At 41.0% G+C, this 27286-nt stretch overlaps 1 protein-coding gene across 22 annotated transcripts in view; it reads left to right on the top strand.

Annotated features, from left to right (window-relative positions):
• The window catches only part of LOC149793181 (fibronectin type-III domain-containing protein 3a-like), a 165332-nt gene that overhangs the window by 12274 nt on the left and 125772 nt on the right, over positions 1 to 27286 (top strand). For all 22 annotated transcript variants that reach the window (XR_016422727.1, XR_016422728.1, XM_089967116.1 and 19 more), the window contains exon 3: positions 22114 to 22404. Coding sequence is in view for 20 of the 22 variants with exons in the window: in XM_089967116.1 (XP_089823242.1) it covers positions 22114 to 22404 (291 nt within the window). In the remaining 2 variants the exon portion in view is untranslated. The remainder of the gene's footprint in view (positions 1 to 22113; positions 22405 to 27286) is intronic.

Here is a 27286-nt window from a genome sequence, read left to right as displayed (position 1 = left end):
AATATACACACTAGTTCTGTCCACCTGTCCAAATTCTACACTAATGTTTATCTTTATTGTTTCTCACTATATTTGTCCACTCAGAATATCTATCTATCTATCACTCCATTTATTTCCAGCTACATCTTATCTCTGCTGTCCATTTCGAAGGTTTTGAAATTTGTATTTTTTGTTATGGAAAAGGTATGGACAAGGTATGGAATCTTTTTATAAATTTGTGGCAGAAACCCAGTCGATTCTTATTCGTGTTGTCAACCTTTTCAGACATTTCTTTTAGGCTTTAAAATTGCTTGGAAAAACTTTCATTTTAAGTAATACTGAAAAAAGAGAATGAGCATACAGTTACAGGGCTAAGTTTATGTTGTTACGACTCTAAGGTTTTAACCTAAGAAACAGAGACAAGCGAGACAAACAAGTTTATAAAATTCAATAGATAATTTGTTTACCAAGAATACAGAGTGAAAATTTGAATGGAACTTAGAGTATTGCGAATTAAATTCTGCATAGTCCTAGACTTTTTATCACTAGTCCAACAGTATAGAGTATTTCAAATGAATTCTAGTGGTGTTCCAAATGAGTTCTGATATTGAATGTGATGTCTTGATGTATCACAATGATATAATCCAAAATGTCCTTGAATAAATTCACAATAATTCCAAGAGAGTGATTTAGTCCTAAATCAATGAGCACATTGTAATTACAGTGAACAATTGTAATAACTAAATTAAATCCTCTCAACTGAAAACAGCTAAAATTGATTAAGATGTGAACCTGAACTGCTTTGTTGTCAGTTAACACATGCCAACCCCCAAGAGAGGTATAAGCATAATTAGTACTAATAGAAGTGGCAAAAACATATTCTGAGCATTAAAAGAGCAATATATTTATTGATTGCCTTTATTACACAAAAGTATGAAAAACATACATTTACTTTTGCTACTTACCTGGATCTGCAGTCAAAATTTTGTCGTAATTCGGCAAAATCCACATAAGCATGTTTTCTCCAAGTAATAATGATCTTAAAATATAAACAAATATCATAGACAAGAATTAGCTATGTACTGTAATATGTTGTTTAACCCCCCTTTTCCCCCCCGCCAAAAAAAGCGTGAGTAGTCTGGTTGGCCTCTACTCTCAATTGTTGACCAAGGTCAACCACATAATATAGGTACACATAACAATGTCAGAAACAGACTTTCACTGAATTATCCTGTATGGAAAATCAGTTAAATCAAATTTATATTTAGTTTAAGTTGCAATTTTTTTGCATTTGATCTATTCCTGGTATGTTTCCAACTACTTTTATCAACATGTTAAACAACTTTTTATGAATTTAACTGCTATTGTTTTAGTTCTTTAATTGTTTTTGACATTTTGTTATTTGGGTGTTGCGGCCAGCTTCTTACTGATTACCAGCATTGAACATTGACAGTAATGCAAGTTAGTTAATCATCAAGAATTAAAACTGTCTTACTTTTTCATGCTGAGTACTTAAGTCATTGAAGATAATAATGACTAACGGTCCGATACACTGTACTAACTATTAAGCAACTGTTGAAAATTACTATATTTTAATTGATGAGGACAAGTGTGATTTTGCATTAAGCATCTGATTCCTTATTGAGGAATGACAGTACAGCTGATTGACATAAAGAATGCACAATAAAATGGAATAATCACACTGCATATATCATAAAAGAAAAGGCTGTTTTCAAAACGACCAAAATTAAAACTGAAAATTAGATTTCATTTGCAAACAACTGTGCAGCAGTTAAAAAGATAATATTTATAATGAAGTGATAATTAAATGCTAGGCAGGGCACTCTGAGAGTGCAAAGTGTCCCATAAACTAGAACCCAAGGAGCCCTTAGGGCCTATTTCAAGGAAAGATGAAAAAAGATAGTCACTGATTTCCTGACTCTTTAAGCAGCAGGGGGGGGGCGAATCCGACATTTTGTCCAAACGTCATTTGGCTTAATTAGTACTTTCTGCACTCAGCGGATCCGGTGTCGTCAGCGCCTGGTAAAAAAAAACGACGTCGTCGTCGAGGGGATCGTCCGGACGTCATTTGGTTTAATTAATACCTTCTGCGCGCCGATCCCCAGCGTCGTCAGCGTCCGGTAAACACATCGACGACCGCGTCGATGTCATCGCCCCCCCTGCTGCTAAGTGGCTATTTACAATTTAACCGAATATTTGGTCAAGTCCGATACGATATCGTGTCCGAGGATCATGTAAATTTATCGTTACAAATCCATGTGGGGTCGACTGAGCATGACTAAAAAAGTTTCGAAAAACATTAAAGTCCATGTCACCGCCGCACCATGTCTGCCAAATATTTCGTAGCGTGTGTGTATCGACGCCGTTGAACACAGCAAGAATATTACAGTTGTCTCTGATTACTTTTGGAATCTGAGTGTATCGTTGAGTGACATATATCACGTCAGTGTTTTTATGCCTGCCTCTGGAAAATATCCTAGCTGGGTTCTTTTGATTGTCTAACATAACATCATCGTACACGACTAGATTGTTAACGTCGCCATCAATATCATCGATACCTGGTGCATCATTGATATCTGTAATAAACTCGATGACATTTTTTTTAGCGATCGCTGATGCATTCTCGTTGAAATCTTTCAACACCTCGTAGCATCGTTGATCATCTACGCTAGGAGCAACCAAATACAACTTATCCCACTTCATCCATCTCATTATTAAATTGAGTAACAATTGCGTCTTGCCGGATCCAGATGGTCCGATGATAATCATCCGGATCGAGTTTGGTAACGCTGCAACATGCTTAACTGGTTCTCTTGTTTTAGTCGCTGAAAAGTCAATTATATTCATGTCTCTATACATAAATTATGGATCTATATTGTGTAAAGTGTAGAGTGCGTACTGGCACAACTGATATGACAACCGTTACAACAAGAAATAACAGATCGGCGCTTACTGGCAAGTGTGTACAATGCGGTATAAAGAAATTTAGATTCATTTCTATTAGACCCGGAGATGTTTTAAAAAAAAGCGAGGAGGTGATATTGCAGCCAAGTTATCAAAACTCCCCGGAACCCCGTGGGCAAAGTATCCAGGAGAAAAACACCTCCCAGGATATAGCTACTGTGGCCCCGGAACGCGATTAGATATCAGACTCGATGATCAAAATCAACCCCGGCCCGGTGAGTATCCAATAAACGCTATCGATAAGGCGTGTCATGCTCATGATGTTGCTTACAAAAGTAGCGATCTGCAACAGCGTCATATCGCGGACGTAAAATTAATTCACGCGTTAAATGCTATTCCTGATAAATCCTTCAAAGAAAAATTGGCCTCATGGTTGGTAAAATCGGCTATGAAAGGTAAATTAATGATGGGCGCCGGTAATTAATAACAACATGGAATCCATCTATTATTCTCCGAGAGGATACTGGAAGGGGAAGGCCGCAATTGGTAAGCTTGCAAGCGCTGCAAAGGTAACAAAGGCCACTGCGGCTAATTGGTTATCCAAACAGGCTATATGGCAAATCTATCTACCACCGCCTAAACAAATCAACTTCTCGCGCTTTGATGTCAGCGTACCTAATGAAGTTCATCAGGCTGATATACTATTTCTGCCGCATGACAACGGTTACAAATACGCGCTAACCGTAGTTGATGTTGCGAGTCGATACAAACAAGCGGAGCCGTTAAAAACAAAGTCAGCAACTGAAGTAGCCGCTGCGTTTGAAAGAATTTATCAAAGAGGTCCTCTGCGCTGGCCAAATCTATTACAAGTTGATCCCGGTAGTGAATTTCGCGGCGCTGTTTTATCAACGCTGAAACATCATGGCGTCGCGATACGACGAGGTCATACTGCGCTACATCGTGATCAGGCAATTGTTGAACGATTCAATCGGACTCTTGCTGAACGGTTATTTGGATATCAATACGCGAAGGAATTCATCCAAGAAAAACGATCTCGTGAATGGGTCAAAAGGTTGCCAGGCGTAATTGCAGCGTTAAATAGCGAGATTACCCGAGCAATCAACATGAAGCCCAGCGACGCGATTAAATACGAGTATATACCCGGAAGATCAAAAATAGATAGCGTTTCCAAGCCGATTCTCGGCGATGTCACTGTTAGATATCTATATGAACCAGGAGAGCTTGAAGGCGGTAAAAAAAGAGCTACTGATCCTATTTGGAGTGTTACCACACATAACATATCAACGATAACACGATCAACTGATAGACCACCGATCTATAGACTGGATTCAACTGCTCCTCAGCGCGGATTTACACGCGAGCAACTACAAGTGATACCTGACGATACTCAATTACCCCCGCGTGGTCTTAACTAGCGCCGTTGCGTCTATTGCACTCAAGACAGGTCAACCTCACATTGTTTTTAACATGACCGAGACTGTTATCGATCCTGTCCACGGTAAATTGGCGAGCGTCTTTATCCGAATAACGCCAGCGCATTACACAATTACAACTCGCGCAGTGATTATTCTGTTGTTGTCGTAGCGAGATTATTAATTCGGCATCAATATCAAAACGCCGCTGTTTTTTTTTATCCTGTTGGCGGTAACCCGAGAGTTTTCTATCAATGACGCTTGCATCGATGGTGACTCCGTCACTGGCTTCGTCACTGACTCCGTCAACAACAATTCTTCGAAGCTGATTTATCCTCCGTACTCTGGACACTGCAAGATAGACTAGATTTGACCATTCGATGCGATTATCAACCATCCAAACAATTGTGTCCGTGATGGTTAGTCCCTGCGAGGAATGTATTGTTGTTGCGTATCCTAGCGTCCACGGGGATTTATCAGCACGTAGCGCGTCCTCGACGACGCTGATATTAACGAGCACAATATCATTCAGCACGAGAATTTGTTTTTTTGTCCCTGACGCTGTCAGGCCTGGAATTTCAACTTCAATGTTCTGCCGCCGTGTATCCGCGGGTCTATAACATAACGGCACTGGACGCGTTGGAAACTTTTCCTTATGCAACGTAAACAACTTCCGCTGAAGTGTGTCTCTGACTATCTTTCTACTCGCTACAATCAAATCGTTTGGTCTCCATGTTTCCCAGAATTCATTTAACGGCGTTTCCGGAATCACCTCGCGGATTATTTCACATTGAATTCTATCCGGCTGTAATCTGATTAATTTTTTAACCTCGCGTAGTTGTTCATCAAGTGCTCGGTAATCAGTATCGGTTTCTTCATAATAGTCCACAAAACCCTTTAACCAATCATGTGGACCCTCGCCGACAAATGGTGGTGGTTGGCCATGGTCGCCACACATGATCACCGCTGTATTCGCGAGCAGCAACCAATCAAGAAACATTTGTAAAACATCTAACGAAACAGTACATATCTCATCCCAGATGATAACCTCAGGAATAAATTTTTCACCCATTCGATCAGGAGTCCACTCACCGCCGCTGTGTCGAAAAAAGCTGTGATAAGTAACGGCGTCAACATTTCGTTGTTTTATTTCTCGCGCTAGTCTATGGGTCGGTGTAAGCACGATTATACTTGCCCGCGTTCGAAATAATTCAATTGCCCGAGTCGTCTTTCCTGACCCGCCACAGCCGCTTAAATAAACCGTCTTGTGTCTACAAATTGGATCAGAACACGGTGGTGCATTAGACCATTCCGATAATTTATCACCGCGTAAGTAGTTGTTCTCAACGGTGACATCTGCTGACGGGGAATAATCGCGTCGTATTTCATTTTTAATTCTCCATGTACCCCAACTCTCGTCCGGACTAGTAAACCCGGCTACGTTTTCCTTGTACGCTACGTCTATATAAAATGAATCAACGGCTACTCTAACCGCGGTGTCGGGGAATCTATTTATCATCGAGAATAAATTGATAGCGGCGTAACCCAGCATAGACGCCCTCAAATGCGGGTATGCCGGGCTGTCTCCATCGCTGTAGGTAACAACTGTACCCAACTTTGTTCCATTGGACAAGAAAGCTGTTTCGCAGTTCACGTATCTATTTTTCGCCACTGCGTCCTTGATTACGAAATCATATTCTGCGTCATCTATAATCAGCCGTGAGCAATATCGTTTGTAATCGCAGTTTTTTCCACCTTGTGTGAACTTACCGATTATTCTTCTACCGAGATCTTTTGCCTCGTGGTTTCGTTGGTTGAATATCTTTTTGGACCATTCGACGATATATTCCTCGTCGGCATCGATGTGTTTTCTGGATTCGTCAATTATGCTATCTAGACGCTCTGGTTCTGGTAACCAGACTTCAGTCTGCGCCCGATATGATATAATCGTGTCACTGACAATCAACGAAACTAGCATTTTACAATCAATCATATACCGTAGCAGCGCTATTGGCAACCACTTCTTTTCAGCCATGTGTCTACCGATCCAAATATAGCAACAGCGATGAAGTCCTGCCGCGAACTCAAATGATACTATGCGAGCGAATCCGGTTAAATCAAAATCAGGCAGTGGTCCATTAATAGCAACACGAGTCATTTCATGTCTGGGGTGTCCAAATCGTTTGAAATACTCAGCGGCGGATCCATACCCGAGAAAACTCGCTGGATAACAGGCAACCATATCAACGGAAATCATAGCGTCGCGGTTGTATTCAGTGTTCCATAGTCCACCGTGATAGTATTCCAAACAACTGGATTGTACATCCGGTAGAAATTCCTTGCGCGTTGGACTCCACGCATTTTTCCTTGCTGCAACATGAGCTACAACCGATGGAATCGTAAAACAATTTGTTAGCAGTTGTTCATCATGCTCTTCAAATTCTATGGCGGTTTTTTTTATCCTGTTGTGAAATGCTTCAGTGCGGTATAATTCACCGTTTGGTCTTACAAACTGATCAAAGGTATCAGCGCTGCGAAGTAACCACACTGATACAGGGTCGTTTTTACACAAACAAGCAATAGCATCAAATAGTTTCCTCTCCGCGAGAAACCCGTTCTCTTCCAGGAATTCCCCCGGGATATACTTTACCGTTCTATCCCGTGGAAACACTGTGATCGCGGGCGTCCATGCGTGTTCGTTATGATCAATAATTTTGATTGGGGCCCCATTTGATTTGTACTTTGATTCGTATAATACTTCACCGGTTATCGTTTTAACGGTTATTGGAAATCTCAACGACGTTTCTAATCTCGCTATGTCGCTGATGGTTGCTCCACGCTCTTTTACGGTTAGTTCCCACTGGTTGATTTTGCTACGTCGTAAATCAGTCAATTTGTTTCCTCGACACGCATTTATAAAATGCTCTATTACTCGTTCTGCTACACAATTTATCCCCGTTGACTGTTTCATTGGTTTCAGTTTTCCGATATCAGGTTTCTTATTTAACGGGTATATTCCATAAACAACTGCTGTTTCAGGATACGCTCGTTCATAGTATGGTCTGTCAATTCCGGTTAACAGCCCCGGCTTGGAGTCGCGGCTAACAATGACTGTTTTCTTGTCGCTGAGAACTGGTTCAAATTTATCACGTATGATCCAATCACCTGATTCCACCCGGACAATGAATTTTACTCTGAAGAAATACCTTTTACCGTCAAGTTGTGATATTATCGTTGCTGCGCGGTTGTCGTTCATGGTAGCATCAACAACGCCATCAATTCGAAATGTTGACCAACTATGAGATGCGCCATCACGCTTGAATTCATCGATACAATCGCGTATTTTACTCAACAGGGTTCTATCGTTTATTAACGCTTTTGATGCGTCCTTGAGGACTCTATCGAGATTGAACTTAATATTTTTCCAGGGCTTAATTGCTGCTAATCTCTCGAACTCATCCATATAATTAAAACAAGTATTTAAATGAAAGAATATAGTATAATGAATCACTGCAAATGGTTGATGATTGGGTCGACAACCCCGTGCAATAAATCATGTAGAGGTGAATTCTGCGGGTACCATTTACAAAGCGTTCGTAATGGTTCTCTTGGCCCCCTCCCGTGCTTGGTTTGCCACGTCGGTGTAAGAGGAAAATCGCAGTTGTGTATCAATTGTGGCGGAAAGCGATACAGAGAGTTAAAACGCTATTATGACAAGCGAATTAAAAACGCCGTCATTGACCCTACCGCTGACTTCGTCATCAAAACCCCCCAAGACTACGTTGAAAGATTCATAATTAAACCAAATAATAAATTAGACAAGTAGTATTATTATATAAATGGACCAAGAGTTCAGACCTCACCCCTTGCTCGTCAATTACGAGGCATCTCGCGACGGCATTGTTAGAAATTGTATACTGAAGAAGCCGGTTGGATGGAAAAATAATCAGGGGTATTTGATGTTTGGTGCCGGAAAGAAGAAGTACTATGTTCATAGGGCGGTATTTGAGGTATTCAACGGATTAATCGAGAATGGACTTGTGATTGATCATATTAATAATAATAAGACTGATAATTCTCTTATAAACTTGCAAGCTATCTCGCAAAGTCAGAATGCCAAAAAAGGCCAAACTGGTAAATACCCAAAGAAAGCAAGGGGTGTCAAATCGTTTGATACAACAACGCACGAAGAAAAAACATTTCACTCCATGAATGCGGCAGGAAAATATTTTGACATTTGTATAACCTCAGTACGATTTGTTGCAGAAGGAATACAGAATTCAGCGATCTCAAAAAAGACTGGGCACAGAATTCGATTTTCATATATAACAGAAATTAGCGAGTGACGAAGTCACTGTGACAAGGCCACCGGCGCCTATGGCGCTGACGAAGTCGCCATGACAGTGCGAACGCTACAACAAATCGTCTGTTCCGGAAGAAAACAAAGTATTCAGTATTGTTGAACACCTCGGGATTGATACACGGGGTTTCATTTTTTTTAATTTAAAAACAAGATGTTTTATAGGAATAATGAATATCGAAGACATCAATAATATATTAGCCGAGATTTCAAAATTAAAAAATCAAGGAATTGAATTATCTGATGGTCTCGACAGTGAAAAAATATTATCCGATTATGAAATTATTAACGAGCAATCAAAACGGGGACGTTTTACCCTGGCCCGCGAGTACTTTTTTATAAAACGATTACAACATACGATCAATGAAAACTTGTACCACAATGACGCAAATGCATTCATTGGACTATTCACTGCCGTTGAAATAATACGAAAAAAACTCGGACGTGTTTATGAACGACGCCGGGAGATTTCTAGTAAGATCAAAAACATTAGAAGGATTATAGACGAAAACTCCGGCGAGAAATTAGAAATTGCTTCGCAATTGCAATAATGGTAGGCGAATCACTTATTACTCGGCTAGCCAGAGAGCAGCTAGCGGCGCTTAAAAGGTTCATACCGTTACGAGACAGGGTCCGAGAGCAACTTCAAACGCGGCAGCAACTACAAACCGATTTTACTGTTGGAAGCGAACAACTGTTTGCCCCGGTAACTAAAGCGACCAAAGATGTTACGGCGGCAACTGTACCCGTTCTCGATGCGCTTGAAAAGATAGCGGCTCAGACCGAACAAACAAAAAGGTCTTTAGAAACACTCCCTGCAAAAATAGCGGCTGCCACAACACGGAGGTCACCACCACTCGCTATAACCGAACCACAAGAACCTTATGTTACAATGGCCGACGAAGAAGAACTAGGTGCTACCGCAAGAGAACCAGAAGAAGAAATACCGGAAGAAATACCGGAAGAAAAAGAGAAAAGGGGGAATATACCCCGTAATGTACTTAAGAAGAGCACAATAGATCAAATTAGAGGCTTCAGCAGCAGGGAAGAATTAGTTGATTTTACTGCCTCTAATTTTGCTAAGAGCATACGAGATAAGGAGCATATCAATAGCGGTTACGAGAAAAATATAAAGACGTTAAAGGATTGGACAAGAATAGTGTATTTAGCGAGTAGACACGAGAATGCATTACCACATCGTGGTAATCCCGATTACGACGCATTCCACAAGGAAGTTGAAAAAAGGGTAAAACCAAAAAAAGGAAAAGGATACTCTGTTGGCAAAGAATCCTACGGCGTTACCTGTCCTAACAGTGTTCTCAGTGATATATCACGGCTAGAGGTACTAATCGGAGGAAAACGAGCCGGAAATAATTCTCCGGAAATAATCAATGAAGCCGCTGATATTTGCAAGCGTTTATTTACGGGCGGTATTATGGACGTTAATGCATATCGAACGCTCATAGACGAACTCGTGGATGATTAAAAAAATCGTTTTTGTTAATTCTGACCGTTTTTTGCCATTTTTTGACCGTTTTTTGCCATTTTTTGACTGTTTTTGACCGTTTTTTGCTATTTTTTGAGGGCAAAAACCCCAGGAAATCATTTAGAGAAAATCGATGTTTTTGCTGAAAAATCAAAAAAAAAACGACTATAGGCAACAAAAAATGACCAAAAATGACTAGAAATCAAGAAAAAACCGGAAAAAAACCGGATTTTTATCGAGGGCAAAAACCCAAGGAAATTTTGATAAAATTTATTCCGGTTTTCCACATGACAGAGTAATGGAGGAAATATCAGAATAATTATTTATAAGAACTATGACAGTTCCCCCATCGATGGAAACTGGTCAGAGTAAAAAATGTTTTACAAAACTAACCCGCCACACATGTCAACCGTTTGCAAAATTATATAATGTTGTAAATCCGCGTCAATTTTGACCGTTTTTGGTCGTTTTTTGACCGTTTTTTGCCATTTTTTGACCGTTTTTTGCCATTTTTTGACCGTTTTTCGAGGGCAAAAACCCCAGGAAATCATTTAGAGAAAATCGATGTTTTTGCTGAAAAATCGAAAAAAAACGACTATAGGCAACAAAAAATGACCAAAAATGACCAAAAATCAAGAAAAAACCGGAAAAAAACCGGATTTTTATCGAGGGCAAAAACCCAAGGAAATTTTGATAAAATTGATTCCGGTTTTCCACACGGCGGTGGGGAAGGGGAAGGGGGTGATCAATCACTGGTGATCACAATCACTAATTGAAAAACCGGTGTTTTTATAATAAAGATGATCATACACTACAACCACGATAAACCAGTACTCGTCTACGTGGTAAACTCGCGATTGCCTGTTTACCGCGCGTACTATGGAGACGGTCTCGGTAGCACCATTGCGGGGTTATTTACAAGAATGGCTCCAAAAGTAGCGCCGTTAGCCAAACAATTAGGAATGAAGGCTATTGATGTTATTCGTGATAAGGGTATTAGTGCTATTGGAGATGTTGCCGGAAAGGCGCTTTCTGCAGCAAAGGACAAACTAATGTCGTTGGTGAGGAGAAAAAAACAGAAACCACCGGTGATGCCATCAACGACGGTGATGCCTGCAAATGTCAGTAAAGTAATAAATAACGCCGTGGAAGAAAAACTAGAGTCGTTGGCGGCTCAGTCGTCCACCAACGCGCCCATGAACGCAATAGCGGGGGAGTGGTCTTAAACAGAATTCAAAGAATTTACGACGAAAAAATCGCAATTGAAAACATCAACATGATAAATAATAAAATGTTTGCGCGAACCGCTGATCCCGCGTTTGATATGGATGCCCCAGTGCGCAGGGATGATTCTGTCCGTGATTATCAATATTATTCTTATTATGCAGCGCAACCCGACCTACGATCGCGAATTGAACTTCAAGTCCAAGATACCAGTAAATATTTTCTGCCGTGTGAAGCGTTTATCGAAATTGAGGGAGAACTCGTGACAAATGCCGCCGATAATGCACCATACGCAGATGACGATCGTGTTCGAGTTGGTTTCGTCAACAACGGTATCATGGCGTTATTTGAGAGCGCCAGATATCTTATTGACGGGCGAGGAATTGAGTCAATAGAACGCGAGGTTGATGTTGCAACGACGATAATTGGGTTAGCGAGATACTCGGATGATTATACAAGATCGGCGGGCCCATCTATGATGTTTGCGAAGGACACCACCGATAACGCTGACCATTTTCAGTACATCAACGTGCTGGTAGAAAGAGATACCGCAGTTGACCCACAGGCTGAAGCAAATAACCCAGACCGCAGAGCAAGACCAGGCGCTAATTTCAATATTATAAAGAGTATCAACAATGATTACAATATGGGATTCGCAGCACGAATATTGATGCTAAAAAGACCACGCCGACAGTTTTCATGCGCGATTCCACTCCATCACATATTTGGATTCTGCAGAAATGTTAGAAAAGACATCTATGGGGCTAAGCATACAATCGCGCTGACGCGAAGGGGCAATGATAACAATGCAATATGGCGTGCTGCTGGCGTCGCTGCCGGTAAAGTCGTTTTAACTAAAATGGCATTATGGATGCCGGTGCTGACTCCATCAGTTACCATGGAAGCACGATTTATGGAACAGGGGGGGAAATCGTTGTTGAGTTGGCTAGCGGTAACAACTGATGCTAAAGAGGATAACGTCGCCGATACGTTTACATGGCACTTGGCGTCAAAACAGGGTGTTTCAGCCCCGCGTCATATATTCATAGCGCTACAGAATAGGGAACGATTGGGTAATCAAGAACGCAGCCATATGATATTTGATCAATTAGGAGTCAGGGATGTTTCGCTGAGAATAAACGGACAACAGGAACCATCCGAGGATATACAGCTTAATTACGGCGACAACCATGTCGCACGTGTGTACCATCGATTGCTGTCATATATGGGTCGTGATCAAAACGTCGACACCGGTTTGCAAATATCGCAACTTGATTTTAAAAAGCTGTATCCGATTTATTATTTTTCGTTGGAACATCTTGATTTAACAAGACAATCCGTCGTTGATATACACTTCCGAGCTCGTATAGCCCCGGGTGGTGTTAATTATAGAGCGGTTGCTGTCATTCTCAGCGATAAATCAATGCTGCTAGAAGGCGTTGGTGGACGAATGAGAATCGTTGATGCGCCAGTGGAAAACATGTAATTGAAAGCACAAACACGTTTACAATAAAATGTCGTATAGTGTCGTCAGTGTAGAGTTGACTGATGGTCAAGTCAAGAAATTACGATCAAAGTCGGCTAAACAATGCGGGACCACAATAACGCTGAAGCCGTCACAGATGGCGGGTGGTAATCATAAGATATCGTTGACGGCGCGTCAAATAAAACATTTCAATAATGCGATGAAGAATGAAAAGGGTGTTCAAATAGATTTTTCAGCCGCAGCGATTAAAAACATGGAAAAGACCGGTGGGATATTTCCGCTGTTAGCTGCGATTCCAGCGTTGATTGCCGCGGCCGCACCAGCAGTGGCTAAGGCGGCGGCGTTGGGGGCCGTTGGTACCGCGGCGGGAATGGCATTGAAGAAGGCAACCGGGAAAGGCTATAAAAAAAAACGACCCGTAGCCGGAAAGGGTCTAAGACTACCGGGGACCCCGTATTCATGGTACTCGGGAAAGGGTCTAAGACTACCGGGAACCGTTTATTGACTCAGGAGTCAATGACTCCCATGTCTGATTTTGATTTAATAGACGCCGCAAACGCGCTAGCGATAAAAAACTTCAGAGGTGTTTTTATGAGGGATCAATTACCGGCGGCACCAAGGAATATTGAAACCGGCATAATTAACCTCGATGGGTCCTCCGGAGCAGGAACTCATTGGGTTGCGTACGCGATTGATCCGCGTGCGATCGTCTATTTTGATTCATACGGGTTAGCTCCGCCGAAAGAGTTCATGCGGTATATCCGGGCGTGTTCAGCCCGGGTTTTTTATTCCACGCTGCCAACACAGCAGTTAAGCGACCCGCCGATATGCGGCCGTGAGGTATTGAACGTACTCGCGGAGATTTCATCATCGCGAAAACCACCTCATGTGGTTGTAAACGAATACACTAGTGGGGTCGTAGAGGCCCGGCGGGTTAATTAGAAACACCGTTTTTTTTTACAATAACGATGATTGATATCTGGGGACGACCGGTTTCGGCGCTGAAAAAGTCCACGGAAACACCCGCCACCGATGACATAAAAAAACTAATCGAGGATGAAATCGCTGTTACGTTGAATTTAACCAGTGTCGACCCGGGCGAAATAGTCGTATTTCAGGACCGCCAGGGTAAATTGAAATCCAGTAATGTGTCGCTGGATGACGTTTTAACACGACGGCGTGATGCCGCCGAGGACACTATCGCGTTTTATACCAGCGACGGACGACTCAAACCGGGTGAACATCTATCGACGATAACATTAGTCAAAGATGGTTTTATAAGGTTGGATAAATCGGTGACCGAACTTGACACGCGGGTGAAAAAATCTGTCACCGATATACAACTCACTACCGCTAGTTTTTTTGGGACCCCGACGGTAACCGAACCGAATCTTGCAACAATAAAAAATACTATTTCGGAGTTTACAACGCTGTCGGGCCAATTTTACACGTTACGAAAAAATGTTAACAGGATCGATAACAACTTTGATAAATTCTTTGGTAAAAAAAATACCAAGCTGGATGAGATTACAACAACTATAAATGATATCACTGAGTATGGACAGGAAATAAAAACAGTCAAAGCTGATGTTGCAGCGAACAAGGGGAATATAGACGCGCATACAGGGGAAATAGGAACGATCAAAACTGATGTTGCAGCGAACAAGAGGAATATAGACGCGTATGGAGGGGAAATAGGAACGATCAAAACTGATGTTGCAGCGAACAAGAGGAATATAGACGCGTATGGAGGGGAAATAGGAACGATCAAAACTGATGTTGCAGCGAACAAGAGGAATATAGACGCGTATGGAGGGGAAATAGGAACGATCAAAACTGATGTTGCAGCGAACAAGAGGAATATAGACGCGTATGGAGGGGAAATAGGAACGATCAAAACTGATGTTGTAGCGAACAAAAAAAGTATAGACGTGCATGAACAGAGAATATGAACGATCAAAACTGATATTGTAGCGAACAAGAATAATATAGACGCGCATGGATGGAGAATAGAAACAGTCAAAACTGATGTTGCAGCGAACAAAAGGAATATAGACGCGCATACAGGGGAAATAGAAACAGTCAAAACTGATGTTGCAGCGAACAAAAGGAATATAGACGCGCATACAGGGGAAATAGGAACGATCAAAACTGATATTGTAGCGAACAAAAGGAATATAGACGCGCATACAGGGGAAATAGGAACGATCAAAACTGATGTTGCAGCGAACAAAAGGAATATAGACGCGCATACAGGGGAAATAGGAACGATCAAAACTGATATTGTAGCGAACAAAACAAATGTAGACGCGCATACAGGGGAAATAGGAACGATCAAAACTGATATTGTAGCGAACAAAAAAAATGTAGACGCGCATACACAGGAAATAAATACACTCATTACTAAGGTTGCAGCGAACAAAAAAGATGTGGACGCGCATACACAGGAAATAAATACACTCATTACTAGGGTTACAGCGAACAGGAATAATATAGACGCGAGTCGGCGGGAAATAGAAATAATCAAAACTGATGTTGAAGCGATTAAAGACGGACTACCGAGAGTAACAGAGCAACTCGAAAAAATAAAAAACTATCATGAGAACATCGTCAACAAAGTATACACGGTTCAACACGGATCATTTGATTGGACTCCTGCACAGAATACAGTAAATATTACCGCAACTGTTAAGGGCATTTATCGATTGACATTGATTTCGGCGATGCAGTTCAGTATATCATCGTCGAGTTCATCCGGGTTTGGCAATACAATATCAACAATCATTGACAAGGATACAATTGAGCGGTTTATAATTAAGGCCATTGATAGCAGTCTATTTAGGACAAACATCACATGGTATGCAGAATTTGTAGTGGATCTAAGTGAGTAATTAAAAACGCTAGCTCTTTTAGAATAAAATGACCACCAGGGTAATTGAATCAGAGGTATCACTGACGTCACATCAATATCGATTCGATACCGCAAAAGAATTCTCCGCGAATTTGAAAACGCTTTCCGAACAATACCGCGCAAAAATAAAAAAATACCGCAGAAAAATAACCACCATCGACGCGGTCGTGTACTCGGTGTCGGGTATAGTAGCCGGTACCGGTGTTATTTTATTCACGGTGACCACGATAGCCCCGATCGCTGTTCCAATCGCTATCTCCGCGATGACAACAATTGCTGGAGTCGCCAACGCAATCACTAAAAAGATATCATCGTGTTTTCAGAAAACTCTCGACGAGTATACAGTAAAACATCAAATAGTATCCGACGCGTACTCGAAATTATCCGGGTTGATCTCGTTATCGATTGATAATTTGTTCATATCCGATGTTGAATTCTCCACGATGGTCCAGTTGTATAGCTCCGCGATGTCAAAAATCGAGGATTTTCAACTGGAAGCCGGAACCACCTGGTTGTTGAAATTAGACACTAAAAACAACGAATAATAATAATGTCGCTGAACCCCGAAGGGTCTCAATTACTTCAGCGGATCGCGGAGAACACCACTCCGGTACAAACAAATATGATATCGATAACGTCAACGAAGCCAGAATTCAGTGTGAACTTCCCGTCGCCGGTTCCAGTGAAGGAAATAGCGCTGGCAAAATTGCGAGTATATCACAGTTGGCCTAATATCCGAGCGGACGCATTTAACGGACAACAACCTAATAACTCGCTGGTTTTTGCATGGACAAATAAGCCCGATGGGACCCCAGACTGGAATGAGGTTACAATACCAACTGGGTCATACCAAATAGAACAAATCAATAAGGAATTTCAACGCAGGATAAAATCGATCACAGGAAAAGAATCAAAAATCGCTATTACGGTTCATGAACCGACGTTATCGTCGACGATTGAAATAAGCACACCGGGGTATATGGTTGATATTTATAACAGTTCAATAAGAACCATACTAGGATGGCCTAAGAATCCACCCGCGGACGCCCCCCCATCAACTATCCTCAGGTACGATAACGGAGATGGTGGTAGGCATATTGCTCCATACAACGTAAATATTGCATCGGTGATAGCAATCAATCTGGTGTGTGATGTTATCGAAGGGAGTTACCAGGTGGATACCAAGCAATCAAATCAAGCTCAACAGGGGTATATCCTTTATTCATTTTCACCAACAGCCCCTCCGGGATTTTTGATCATTGAGAGTCCGATTAATCCGGTCTATATGCGATGCCATAATCGGTTTTTAATGAGAATTAATTTTAGAATTACCGATCAGTCAAATAACCTAATTGATCTGCAAGAGGAGGAGTTAGTGATCACTCTGTTTGTAAGATCATAGCAGCAGGGGGGGCGATGACATCGACGCGGTCGTCGCTGTGCTTACCAGGCGCTGACGACGCTGGGATCGGCGCGCAGAAGGTATTAATTAAACCAAATGACGTCCGGACGATCCCCTCGACGACGACGTCGTTTTTTTTTTTACCAGGCGCTGACGACACCGGATCCGCTGAGTGCAGAAAGTACTAATTAAGCCAAATGACGTTTGGACAAAATGTCGGATTCGCCCCCCCTGCTGCTCTTTAAAGGAGACCAGAAACCAATGGAAATATTGGATAATAATAAAGGTACTATAGCAGTAAACCTTATTCTGAAGTATCATCTGCGACCGAAATGCCAATATTAAAATATTGGCCTATCTAGTAGGAGCTGAATTTCCGTGACCTCGTATGCAAAATTTCCGCGCCTATTCGGTTACTTTCGGGATGTGACGTCATAGTAGCGACTCCAGCAGCCCAAGTGGGAGTTGCCAGAGTAAAAGACAATACCGTTTTGCGTTGCTTACGGGTGTAATAAAACATTAAGAAAAGCCAGTGGACAACACTTTTTTTTTCTTTTCCGAAAGATAAAGGCATACTGAAAGAATGGATATATTATTACAGATGAGTCGATTTCAAAGCAACACCATACAGCCCTATGTGCTCGTTACATTTCTCAAAGAACTGTTACGACAGGGATTCTGAAAAAATGGCAGCTCAAGGATACGCAAATGCTAGGCTTAGACAAAAAGTTGGCTCTGTTCAAGACATAACGTTGAATATTTTAAATCCTGGGAAAAGTGTTGAACGTGCGAGTTACAAAAATAGGCAGAAGGCCGAGTAAGTGACCACAAAATGCAACAATCAATTCACAGATCTTTTATCTACACCAGCAGTGCTAAAAATAAATCGGATAGCCCGACACCCTGGGTCCCTCTGGTTTTAGTTCCGGCCCATCCTGTATTCAAAATGAGGTGCCCGTCAGGCTTGTCGAAACAAAAATTGTTTGCCTGAGGAAACTTTGATCGCGCTGGTGAAATTAGTAAATGTATTTTCAAGATGTTGACATGCATGCCTTAACACGGTACAATCTAAATCAAATCAATACTGTCCAAGGTGAAATTTAGATTTGATTTTAATCAAATGGAGGCTTTGCCAAAAATAATATTCTAAACCTGTCGTGTTTCGAGAAAACACAATTTTCAGTAATCTTATAAAAATTACAAATTTAAAAAAAATATCATTGTATACATGTAGTATGTATAAACGGTAATCTGTAATGATTGGAACTGATATAAAATTATTCCTTGGGCAGTTTAAATAACAGCGATTAAAAGAAAAGAGGTCAAATTTTCACATTAAATGGCTGACAATAGAAACTGGGGGGGGACTATTGACCCAACCCCTTGCCCCAATGTGCGAGCGCCCATGGGACGTACCTTTTCTCCATGTGATACGCCTTATTATTCCCCCAGGACAAGCCCATTTTGCATATTCTGGTCAGCTCTGGCTAAATTGCAAAATAGCTAAAGTTTTGATTTAAGTATGCAAACAATAAAGCCGATGTGACCGTTCCGGTGGCCTAGTGGTTAGAGCGTCCGCCTCGGATGCGGGAGGTCGTGGGTTCGATCCCCGGCTGAGTCATACAAAAGACTTTTAAAATGGTACTAACAGCTGCCTTGCTTGGCGTTCAGCATTAAGAGGTTAGTGTTAGGACTGGTCGGCCTGGTGTCAGGATAATGTGACTGGGTGGGACATCATGCTACATGTCTGCGGCATGATGCCCCAGTGCTAGACATCACTATAAACTGCCACATTGCAGACATCGTAGCGATATGACTGAAAAATTGTTAAAGCTACGTTAAAAATCAAAATCACATCACATCACAATAAAGCCGATGTGACTGATGAACATATTCCATCCTTGCATTGATCTTGTGAAAAGGACTGCCCTTCGGACATACTTCAAAGAAACCCTGTTCGACAGTGTGTGTGTGTGTGTGTGTGTGTAAGCTCCAGCAATTGATTGCCAAAATAAACGATGCCTATTTTGTTGTTACTTACGATGCCATGGACTTCAGGTTTAAGTCTTAATGCATGTAACACTGTTTGCTGAACAAAATATTTATTCAGAATTAGTTCTTTAGGGCCACATATACTGCATGGTATATTTTGTTTTATTCCTTTTAATTTAATTATGGTAATTAAACTTTACGTATACGGTCGAGGAATGTCAGGTGTTAACTGGCCGAGTTTCTTTGGCGGAAATGGAGATGCGATTTTTGTTTGCAGAGAAAATTTCACAGTGATCATTCATTTAAGCTAATTGGTGACAATTGTATTCTTTTAATTTTGTTATACTATAGTACTGTTGTAGTTGTTTAAAAACATCTGAAATTTACTTGAATAATGTTTAATTTTCACGTTCTATTTACTGAAGAAGAAAAAAAAAGAAAAAAAATGTTGTGTGATATTAATTATTTCGTCCAGTGCCGGATTTAGACGTGTGTGCGTGTGATTTGAATTTTTAACGTAGTTTTAACAATTTTTCAGTCATATCACTACGATGTCTGCAGTGTGGCAGCTTAGACTGTGGATTGCATACGTTATATCTATTTATAAACGGTTTGGGGTTGGTTTTTTCTTCTTCTGACAAATGAAAATTGACAGACATAATGTAATTATCGGGACTTCGCTGCGAAAAATTTAGAGATATTACGAGATCGAGATGTAGATGAGGAAATACCCCCAAAATCATGAGGTTTTTCTCCCGGCTTGAGAGTTGACAGGTATGAACTGTCCGGGCTTGTGGAATTTCAGTCAGGGCTTGAGTTTATTTAAGTCACCTGCCCGGGGCCTGTGCCTAAAAAAATTCTTTTAACACTGACCAGTACAGTACATAAACTATTATATCAGACTGCAGATTCAAGTTTTGAATGTGCAACCCAAATGTGGTCTCCTTCCGTCTGCCTCGCTCGCCAATGTTTATGTTTGTATTCGAGGACTAGCTAGTATTGCGTCACGGTACCACGTGATCTGTCGTCTCATTAAAACTCGGAAAAACTCGGCAATTTACGGAATCGTGGTATCTTCCATGCAATAAAATCACTACCCGCTTACGATATTTAATTTATAAACATGTCAGTCGAATTAAAATCTGTAGAGAATTACATACGAAGAAGGAAAATTTTGATTTCTAGTCTCCTTTAATAATCATTGTCATCTTTGCTGTTTGATGGTTTTGTGTTTCTTTTTTGACTATCACTTCATACTTGTCCAGCTGGCTATAGGGATTCTGGGATGTGTCACTTCTGTTGCAGGGGGCCTCAAATGGCCGAGTGGTCTAAAGCGCTCTCTGCTACAGATCACTGCCATCTCACCTCTGTCTGCGTGGGTTCGAGTCTAGGATTCGGCCAAAGTGGGTATGTGAGAAAGCTTGCCAGTAGCTTCTCGTGGGTCAGTGGTTCTTCCTGGGGTTTTCACGGGTTCTTCCTCCACCATTAATACTGGCCGTCATACATAGCCTATCATGTGCTGAGAAATGGCATTAAACCCCACAACAACAACAACAACAACTTCTGTTGCATACAATAGCACCACACTAAGTCATGGTAGATGATTAATATTCATATAATCACTGCATATGGAATATGTCTTCCTGTCCACTTCCCACAAGTTGCTACAGTAGCTACATTATTTTCTCAGAGTAAGGTAACAGTATTAGTGCTCCATTAGCTGTCACTTTATCCTCTTATCCTTCTCTCTGCTTACATATCAAGGATCTCAACTGGGTATTGATTTAATATTGAATTAATGAAACAAGTTAAATAATTTCCAGCTTTCATTTCCCATAGAGATTGTTTATCACATAGATTTTTAATGGAAGTAGTTTTAGAATGACAGAATAAATCTTGTTTATTCTGGCTTAGGTGCTGCACCATTTCAGTTGTAGTGCATAAAAATAACCAGATGTTTGTTCAGTTAAGAATGTGCAGTTCTATAGCCATTAACATTTAAAAGCTGATTTTTATAATTCAAACAGCATCTGTCCTTTCAAATCTATAGAATAGTTGCCACAGACACCAGTTTTCGACATAGGATCTCCCATGGAAATTCCTGTGTGATATAGGTTACAAAGGTTAGACATGCCATATACATCAGTTTTGATGAGAATGTTTCCACATAAGGTGTGTCGATTCCACCAGTGACTATGGCTACAGTATTGTGTACAGCAGAAAAAGTTACCCTCCATGTTTTGGACATTCATGTGAAGGGATGATTTCAGGATGCAAAATTTTGATCTCAATAGTTTTTTAAAAAAAAGAAGGTTCCAGAAGGCAGGGTACTAAGGAAAGTTCCCACTGTTGTAGTCAATCACAAAAGTGAATAATGTGGAAGAACTTTATTGGATTATTTGGACCAATCATATTCACATAAAATGATTGTTATCAAGTTAACATTATATTGAAAATATTGAGCTGCACACTATATGAAAGTATACCAGTTATGTGATAAAATGAAAAATGCACCAAATTTGGTATCTGTTGATAAAAATTGCCAGAAAATAAAGCTACTTTCCAAGACCTAATCAACAGAAGCTAACTAAATCACACCAACATGGACCCTGGTATAGTTTTGAAGGAATGATGCAAATCCACCATCAAATATTGGTGCCGTTACTAGGAAATTAAAAAAATATAATGTCAGAAAACATTCTAACCTGGATTTTGTGGTCAGCTGCTCATGGGTTCAACTTTAATGTAGATTTCAGCTCAGTGTTGGATTTCAGGACATGTGGGCCTCTTTTATATTTAATATGATGGCCTCTCTGTGTGGTTAGAATGCCATTGTTCAGTTTCTGAATTGCTTTAAATAATAATAAGAATATAAATGAATGATGGTAATTGAACAAACATTTCTTCTTTTGCAGCAAGACAAGTATGGGCTTCCAGAAACGATTCAGTTCTGCTATTTTCAGCGACTGATATTGGTAATTGCACAGAAGTGTCAGTATATGCTAATGGTAAAAGCATTCGACTAGTTGCGACATGGTCATGGAAGAATGGTAGCTTCATCAATGACTATAATGATAAGAACATGTTATTCATGAGCAGAAATGGAAACATCTGGATTATAGATGTGGAGGGAAGTGATGAAGGAAAATATTACATTCAGTGTAGTATGCAGAAGAAAGAACCTGAAGTAGAATTAAATGTATTTGGTGAGTTTAATAAAGTCTTTTTTGGTTTATCCATTTAACCATTCATCCATCGATATATAGTATATTTACATATGAACATTCATCCATCCATTAATACATGTATTATTTTTTCCTAGTATTATGAGCTCACCTTGCACCATGTTTTCATTTCATCAGTAAGTTACAAAAATGGAAATAGGACAGAACAGACCTAACGTGGCTTTGGTTGCATCTTGAAGTCAAGACTTTAGCATTTTAACTGGAGGTAAATTGCCAGATTATGGCTTTGATTTTTGACTGCATTCCAAGGCAGTGTTTGTTTCCTTTGAATACATTCCCTGATCACATTAATGTTAGTAATATAAGTGCTACTATCTCCTGATTCCAGCTGTCCTAAAAATGAAAAATTTGTCTCTTCTGTCTAGGATGATGTTTGGTACAATAAGCAGTAGCAGAGGTGATTAGTTCTGGCCAGTTTCTCCTTGTCCTCTTTTTTTACTCAAGAAGTTGGTTGAGACTCCACCAAATTCTGGGCAGTCCAGGTGGCGTAAGTCCCCTTCAAGGCTGTATGTCTGGGCACATGGCATTTATAAATAACTTCAGAGCCATGACGTCTATCTGCACTTCAGTTTTGGTGCTGTCCAGCCATCTGGTTCTCAATCCATAACATCTAGCCACACCTCAGTTTTGGTGCCATCTCAGCTGCTGACCATTCTGTCCAGCTGTTTGGCTCTCAATCCATACTATTCACTAACCATATGACTTCATTTCCATAATGTCCAATGTCTTGTCATGTTGATCCATGGAACATTAACATTACCAAGGGATCTTATTGATAGATCCATCCATCTGCCTAATATTGCCATCGCGGTTCAGCTGTCTACACTGCTGTCAATATGCCTAACACCTGTTCAAACTGTTTTGATTTTGACAAGTCTTCCATAATTATTCAAAGATGTGTATATGGCTAGCCATTTACTCACAACTTACCTTCTTGGATAGTACCATGACAGACTTGGAGACAACAGCCACATCTTGTCTATCCCTCCAGGAATGTATTATATGGATATTGATCTTGAACCTGACCAGGAGGACCAGCACAGCCTGATGATAGTTCACGCTCAGATTCTACCTTTAAGCAGACTGAATATAGCTTTAAGGCAGAAATAGAGGAATTTATGGGGTGTTGCCAAACTCAGAATGTCTGCCATCCCCTACTTATACATCGGCATACTGGACAATGCCTCAGTTGTCTTTGTTGTCGAGTAAGTAATCCTTCCTTCTGTCTTCCTTTGCAGTCAGGAAAAATCAAGGGAATTGCCAAGAGTCGATCTGCCAAGAGCAGTGACCCAGGCATTTCCAAAGCTTTTATTTTCTGCGAGTCAACTTAAGCATTCTTTGCAATCTTGCTAGTATTAGCCCATTTTGACACCTTCTTTATAGATTGGACATTGCCTGCTTCTATATCATGGATAAAGACATTCTGCACATCACATCAGAGCTCATTCACATTATAGTGACCACATTTTCGTTGCTGGACATGGCATTTCAGGCAGTTTTTTTTTCAGGCTTGTGGACAAGGCTTGTAGTGCACATCCTGCCATGACCACAGGAACATACATTTGGATTGCCCCTGCTGTTCAGTGGCAAGATAGCAGCATTGCGGAGACAGGCAGCTCAAAAACTGTTCCTCCATCTCTCCTTGTATGGACCTTTATGAAACTATTCCACCCTGTTGTATCTGTGTGCCATACAACTTCATCTATTTCCATTATGGCATATTTGGATGATATCATCTATAATCACATCAGTTCCATTCTGTTTGAAGGAGAGAACAATCTCATTTCCCTTTCACATCATCTAGGTTGTCTGGACAATTTGTGAGTCCCATCTTTTTCCATCCCATCAGCTAGTCCATCTGGCTATTGATTTACTCACCTATTTAATCTGGTATGTTTTCCCCACCTTTAGGTGGTCCAGATTGTTGTTGTTCTCTTTGAATCCTTTTCCAGCACAAAATGGATCACTATTGGGAAGTTACTGCAACTCCTCGGATTGTTTTATGCAGCAGGAGATATTATCCTGCAGGGTTCCCTCTACAGGCGCCCTTTTCACGTGACCTTGCTATCTCATTGGCATCACTTTTCCATGCTGCTCAATGATAGGATTAGCATAACAGTTGAGCTTGTATCATTCCTGGACTGGTGGCACAACCAAGGTTGACTCAAGGTAGGAATACCTCTAGAACAGATGCACACAGATGTGACCATGTGTACAAATGCTAGAACCTGTGGTTGAGGAACCCATTTCTTACTGGACTTAGATATTGCAAGTGACCAGTGGGGTCCAGAGGACATAGGTCTCCACATCACTGTCCTGAAGATGAAAGCTATCATTACAGTCATTTAAGCTTAGGAGTGACCATTATTAGAACAAGATAGTGCTCATCATGCCAGACAACTTGGCGGTGATGATGTACCTCCACAACCAGGGAAGTACCAAATCAACCCAAATACATTCTGGTCAGGGTATTCTGCTGTTGGTGTGCGCAATACTATACCAACATTCAGATCAGACATATTCCCATCAGGCTCTGTCTTGGCAGACTTTCTGTCAACTAGGGAACAAATTCTCATTACAGAATGGTCACTCCATCTGTTGGTCTTTTGTCAGACTTGCCAGCTCTGGGGGGAATATGATGATTGAGCTTTTAACAACCAGGATGAAATTAAAAATTCCACTTTCATTAGCCTAGTACCAGATCCTAAAACTTGGTCTGTTGATGCTCTTTCTCTCAGTTTTACCCATTTGAGAGAATCTTTGGTTGTATGCCAACCTCCCCCAATGATCTTAGTTCTTAAGATTATACAAAACTTGAGAGGCCAAAAGTGCAAAATGATTCTGATTACCCCTGTCTGCTGGGACAAATACTTGATCAGTGGTATTCTTGATGTAGCGATATATCAACCCAGGAAGATTCTGTCCAGGGCACATTGTCTCAGACAGCCCTGGATCCATGTCTTCCATCATTGCTCAGACTGTCTTCTTTGCGCTTAAGTCTCCTCTGGAGAATCTTGCAATAGAAATAATTCAATCTTTCAGTCATGGATAGAAATGCACAAGCTAGAAGGCTATCTACTTTACAAAGGGATGTGACATGATTTTCAGGTACTGGTGCAAAGTCAAAAACACTTTGTCCCTTTGAGTGCCTATGTCCCACAAGTAGCTGAGTTCTACTTTGCCTGTTTGAGCAGCAAAGGTTGGCTCTGATTACTATTACCTTCATCATGGCAGGGAAGATCTTGGTCATATCAAAGACTTCTCTGACTTGTTGTGTGATTTCATAAGTTTAGATCACTTACATTGTTTTCCTAAGTGGAGTCTTTCATGGGTTCTGGCTTGGCTGAATTCAGACAAATTTGAGCCTTACCTCACTGAAACACCTTTCATACAAAAACTGTTTCCCAACTGCATTTGCTTCAGCTTGCAGAATCAGTGAATTGCATGCCCTCTCCATTGACCCAGTCTACTTCATTTTCAATCAGATGGCTAAAGGATCCTTATGATACAATCCGGTTTTGTTGCCATGGATTGGTTTCCATCAGTGGGTATTCAAAAGCCGTTATACCTCTCCGGTGGCCTAGTGGTTAGAACATCCACCTTGAATGCTGAAGGTCATGGGTTTGAACCTGGGCTGAGTCATACCAAGGACTTACACAAATGGTACTAACAGCTGTCTCGCTAGGCGCTCAACATTAAGAGGTTAGTGATAGGACTAGTTGGTCTGGTGTCAGGATAATGTGACTGGAAGGGACATCATGCTTCATGTATGCTGCATGATGCCCCAGTGCTAGACATTACTATAAACTGCCACACTGGAGATATAGAGTGATATGACTGAAAATTGTTAAAGCTAATTAAAAAATCAAAATCACACACACACAGACAAAAGCCATAATACAAGCTCTCTCCTATATCGACATGACCCAAGAAGCTTTTAAACAGGACCTAATACTTTTGCTCAGATTTTATAAGAAGCATCCTGAGCCAGTGTTTGGATCTCAAAAACGCTGCTTTCTCCCAGCTAAACCTAGGAAATGAGCCATAACTCTTCAACCCTTCTCATCATGGTAGAAGTGTGTAATATACCTCTGCTCATGATATAAAGGTATCATCAAGGCCATTGGTTGCTGTTCACAGTCAACTCTCTCAAGTTTTATCGGCAAGACTTGGCCCCACAGCAACGAACTCTGGATCTGGTAGACCCAGCCTCCATTGCATAAACAGCTACCAAACCAAATTGGTATCAGCAAAACTTCTAGACAGGCACCATGTGCAGCTTTCACTACTCTCTGCATCTGGTCACCAGCCTAATCACCCTCAATCCATTCATTCATGTCCCTTGGTTCTTTCTAGAAACACATTTCATTTTGAATGCTCTCCATGAGGGAAACTTTGCCTTCTAAGTGATGATGTATACATATATGTCTCTGTTCATAAGGCATCCAGGATGTTCCTGCAATTCACCTACAACATCGTATTCCAGTTGGGGCCCAATGTCAGCCCCTGTACGTCCAGACTATTTCTATGGCAGCAACATCAGGTTACATGTACAGCATCCTGCAGCAACATCAGTGAGTTCGGTTTAACAAAACATGATAACCCTTGTTACCAACTTCTCATAAACAAGGCAAAATTTGACCTGGTACCATCTCAATAATTTGTTCACCTAGGTATCAAGTTCAATACACAGTCAACATATTTCATCTCCCGTAGTATCAGACATTGAAACAACCTATGGTAGAACCTTACTTTCGAAGAAATTCTATCTGCATCTGAGTCCACTCACCTACTAGGCTTGCTTAATGTGGCAGTGGACAAGCATGGTGCAAGGTCACCTTCT

Source organism: Sinohyriopsis cumingii, chromosome 8 (assembly GCF_028554795.1).
Source record: "Sinohyriopsis cumingii isolate HCF-2022 chromosome 8, ASM2855479v2, whole genome shotgun sequence".
In the NCBI taxonomy this organism is placed as follows: domain Eukaryota; kingdom Metazoa; phylum Mollusca; class Bivalvia; order Unionida; family Unionidae; genus Sinohyriopsis; species Sinohyriopsis cumingii.
Note: the sequence above shows the minus strand (reverse complement) of the source record. Positions and strands in the feature narration are given on the sequence as shown.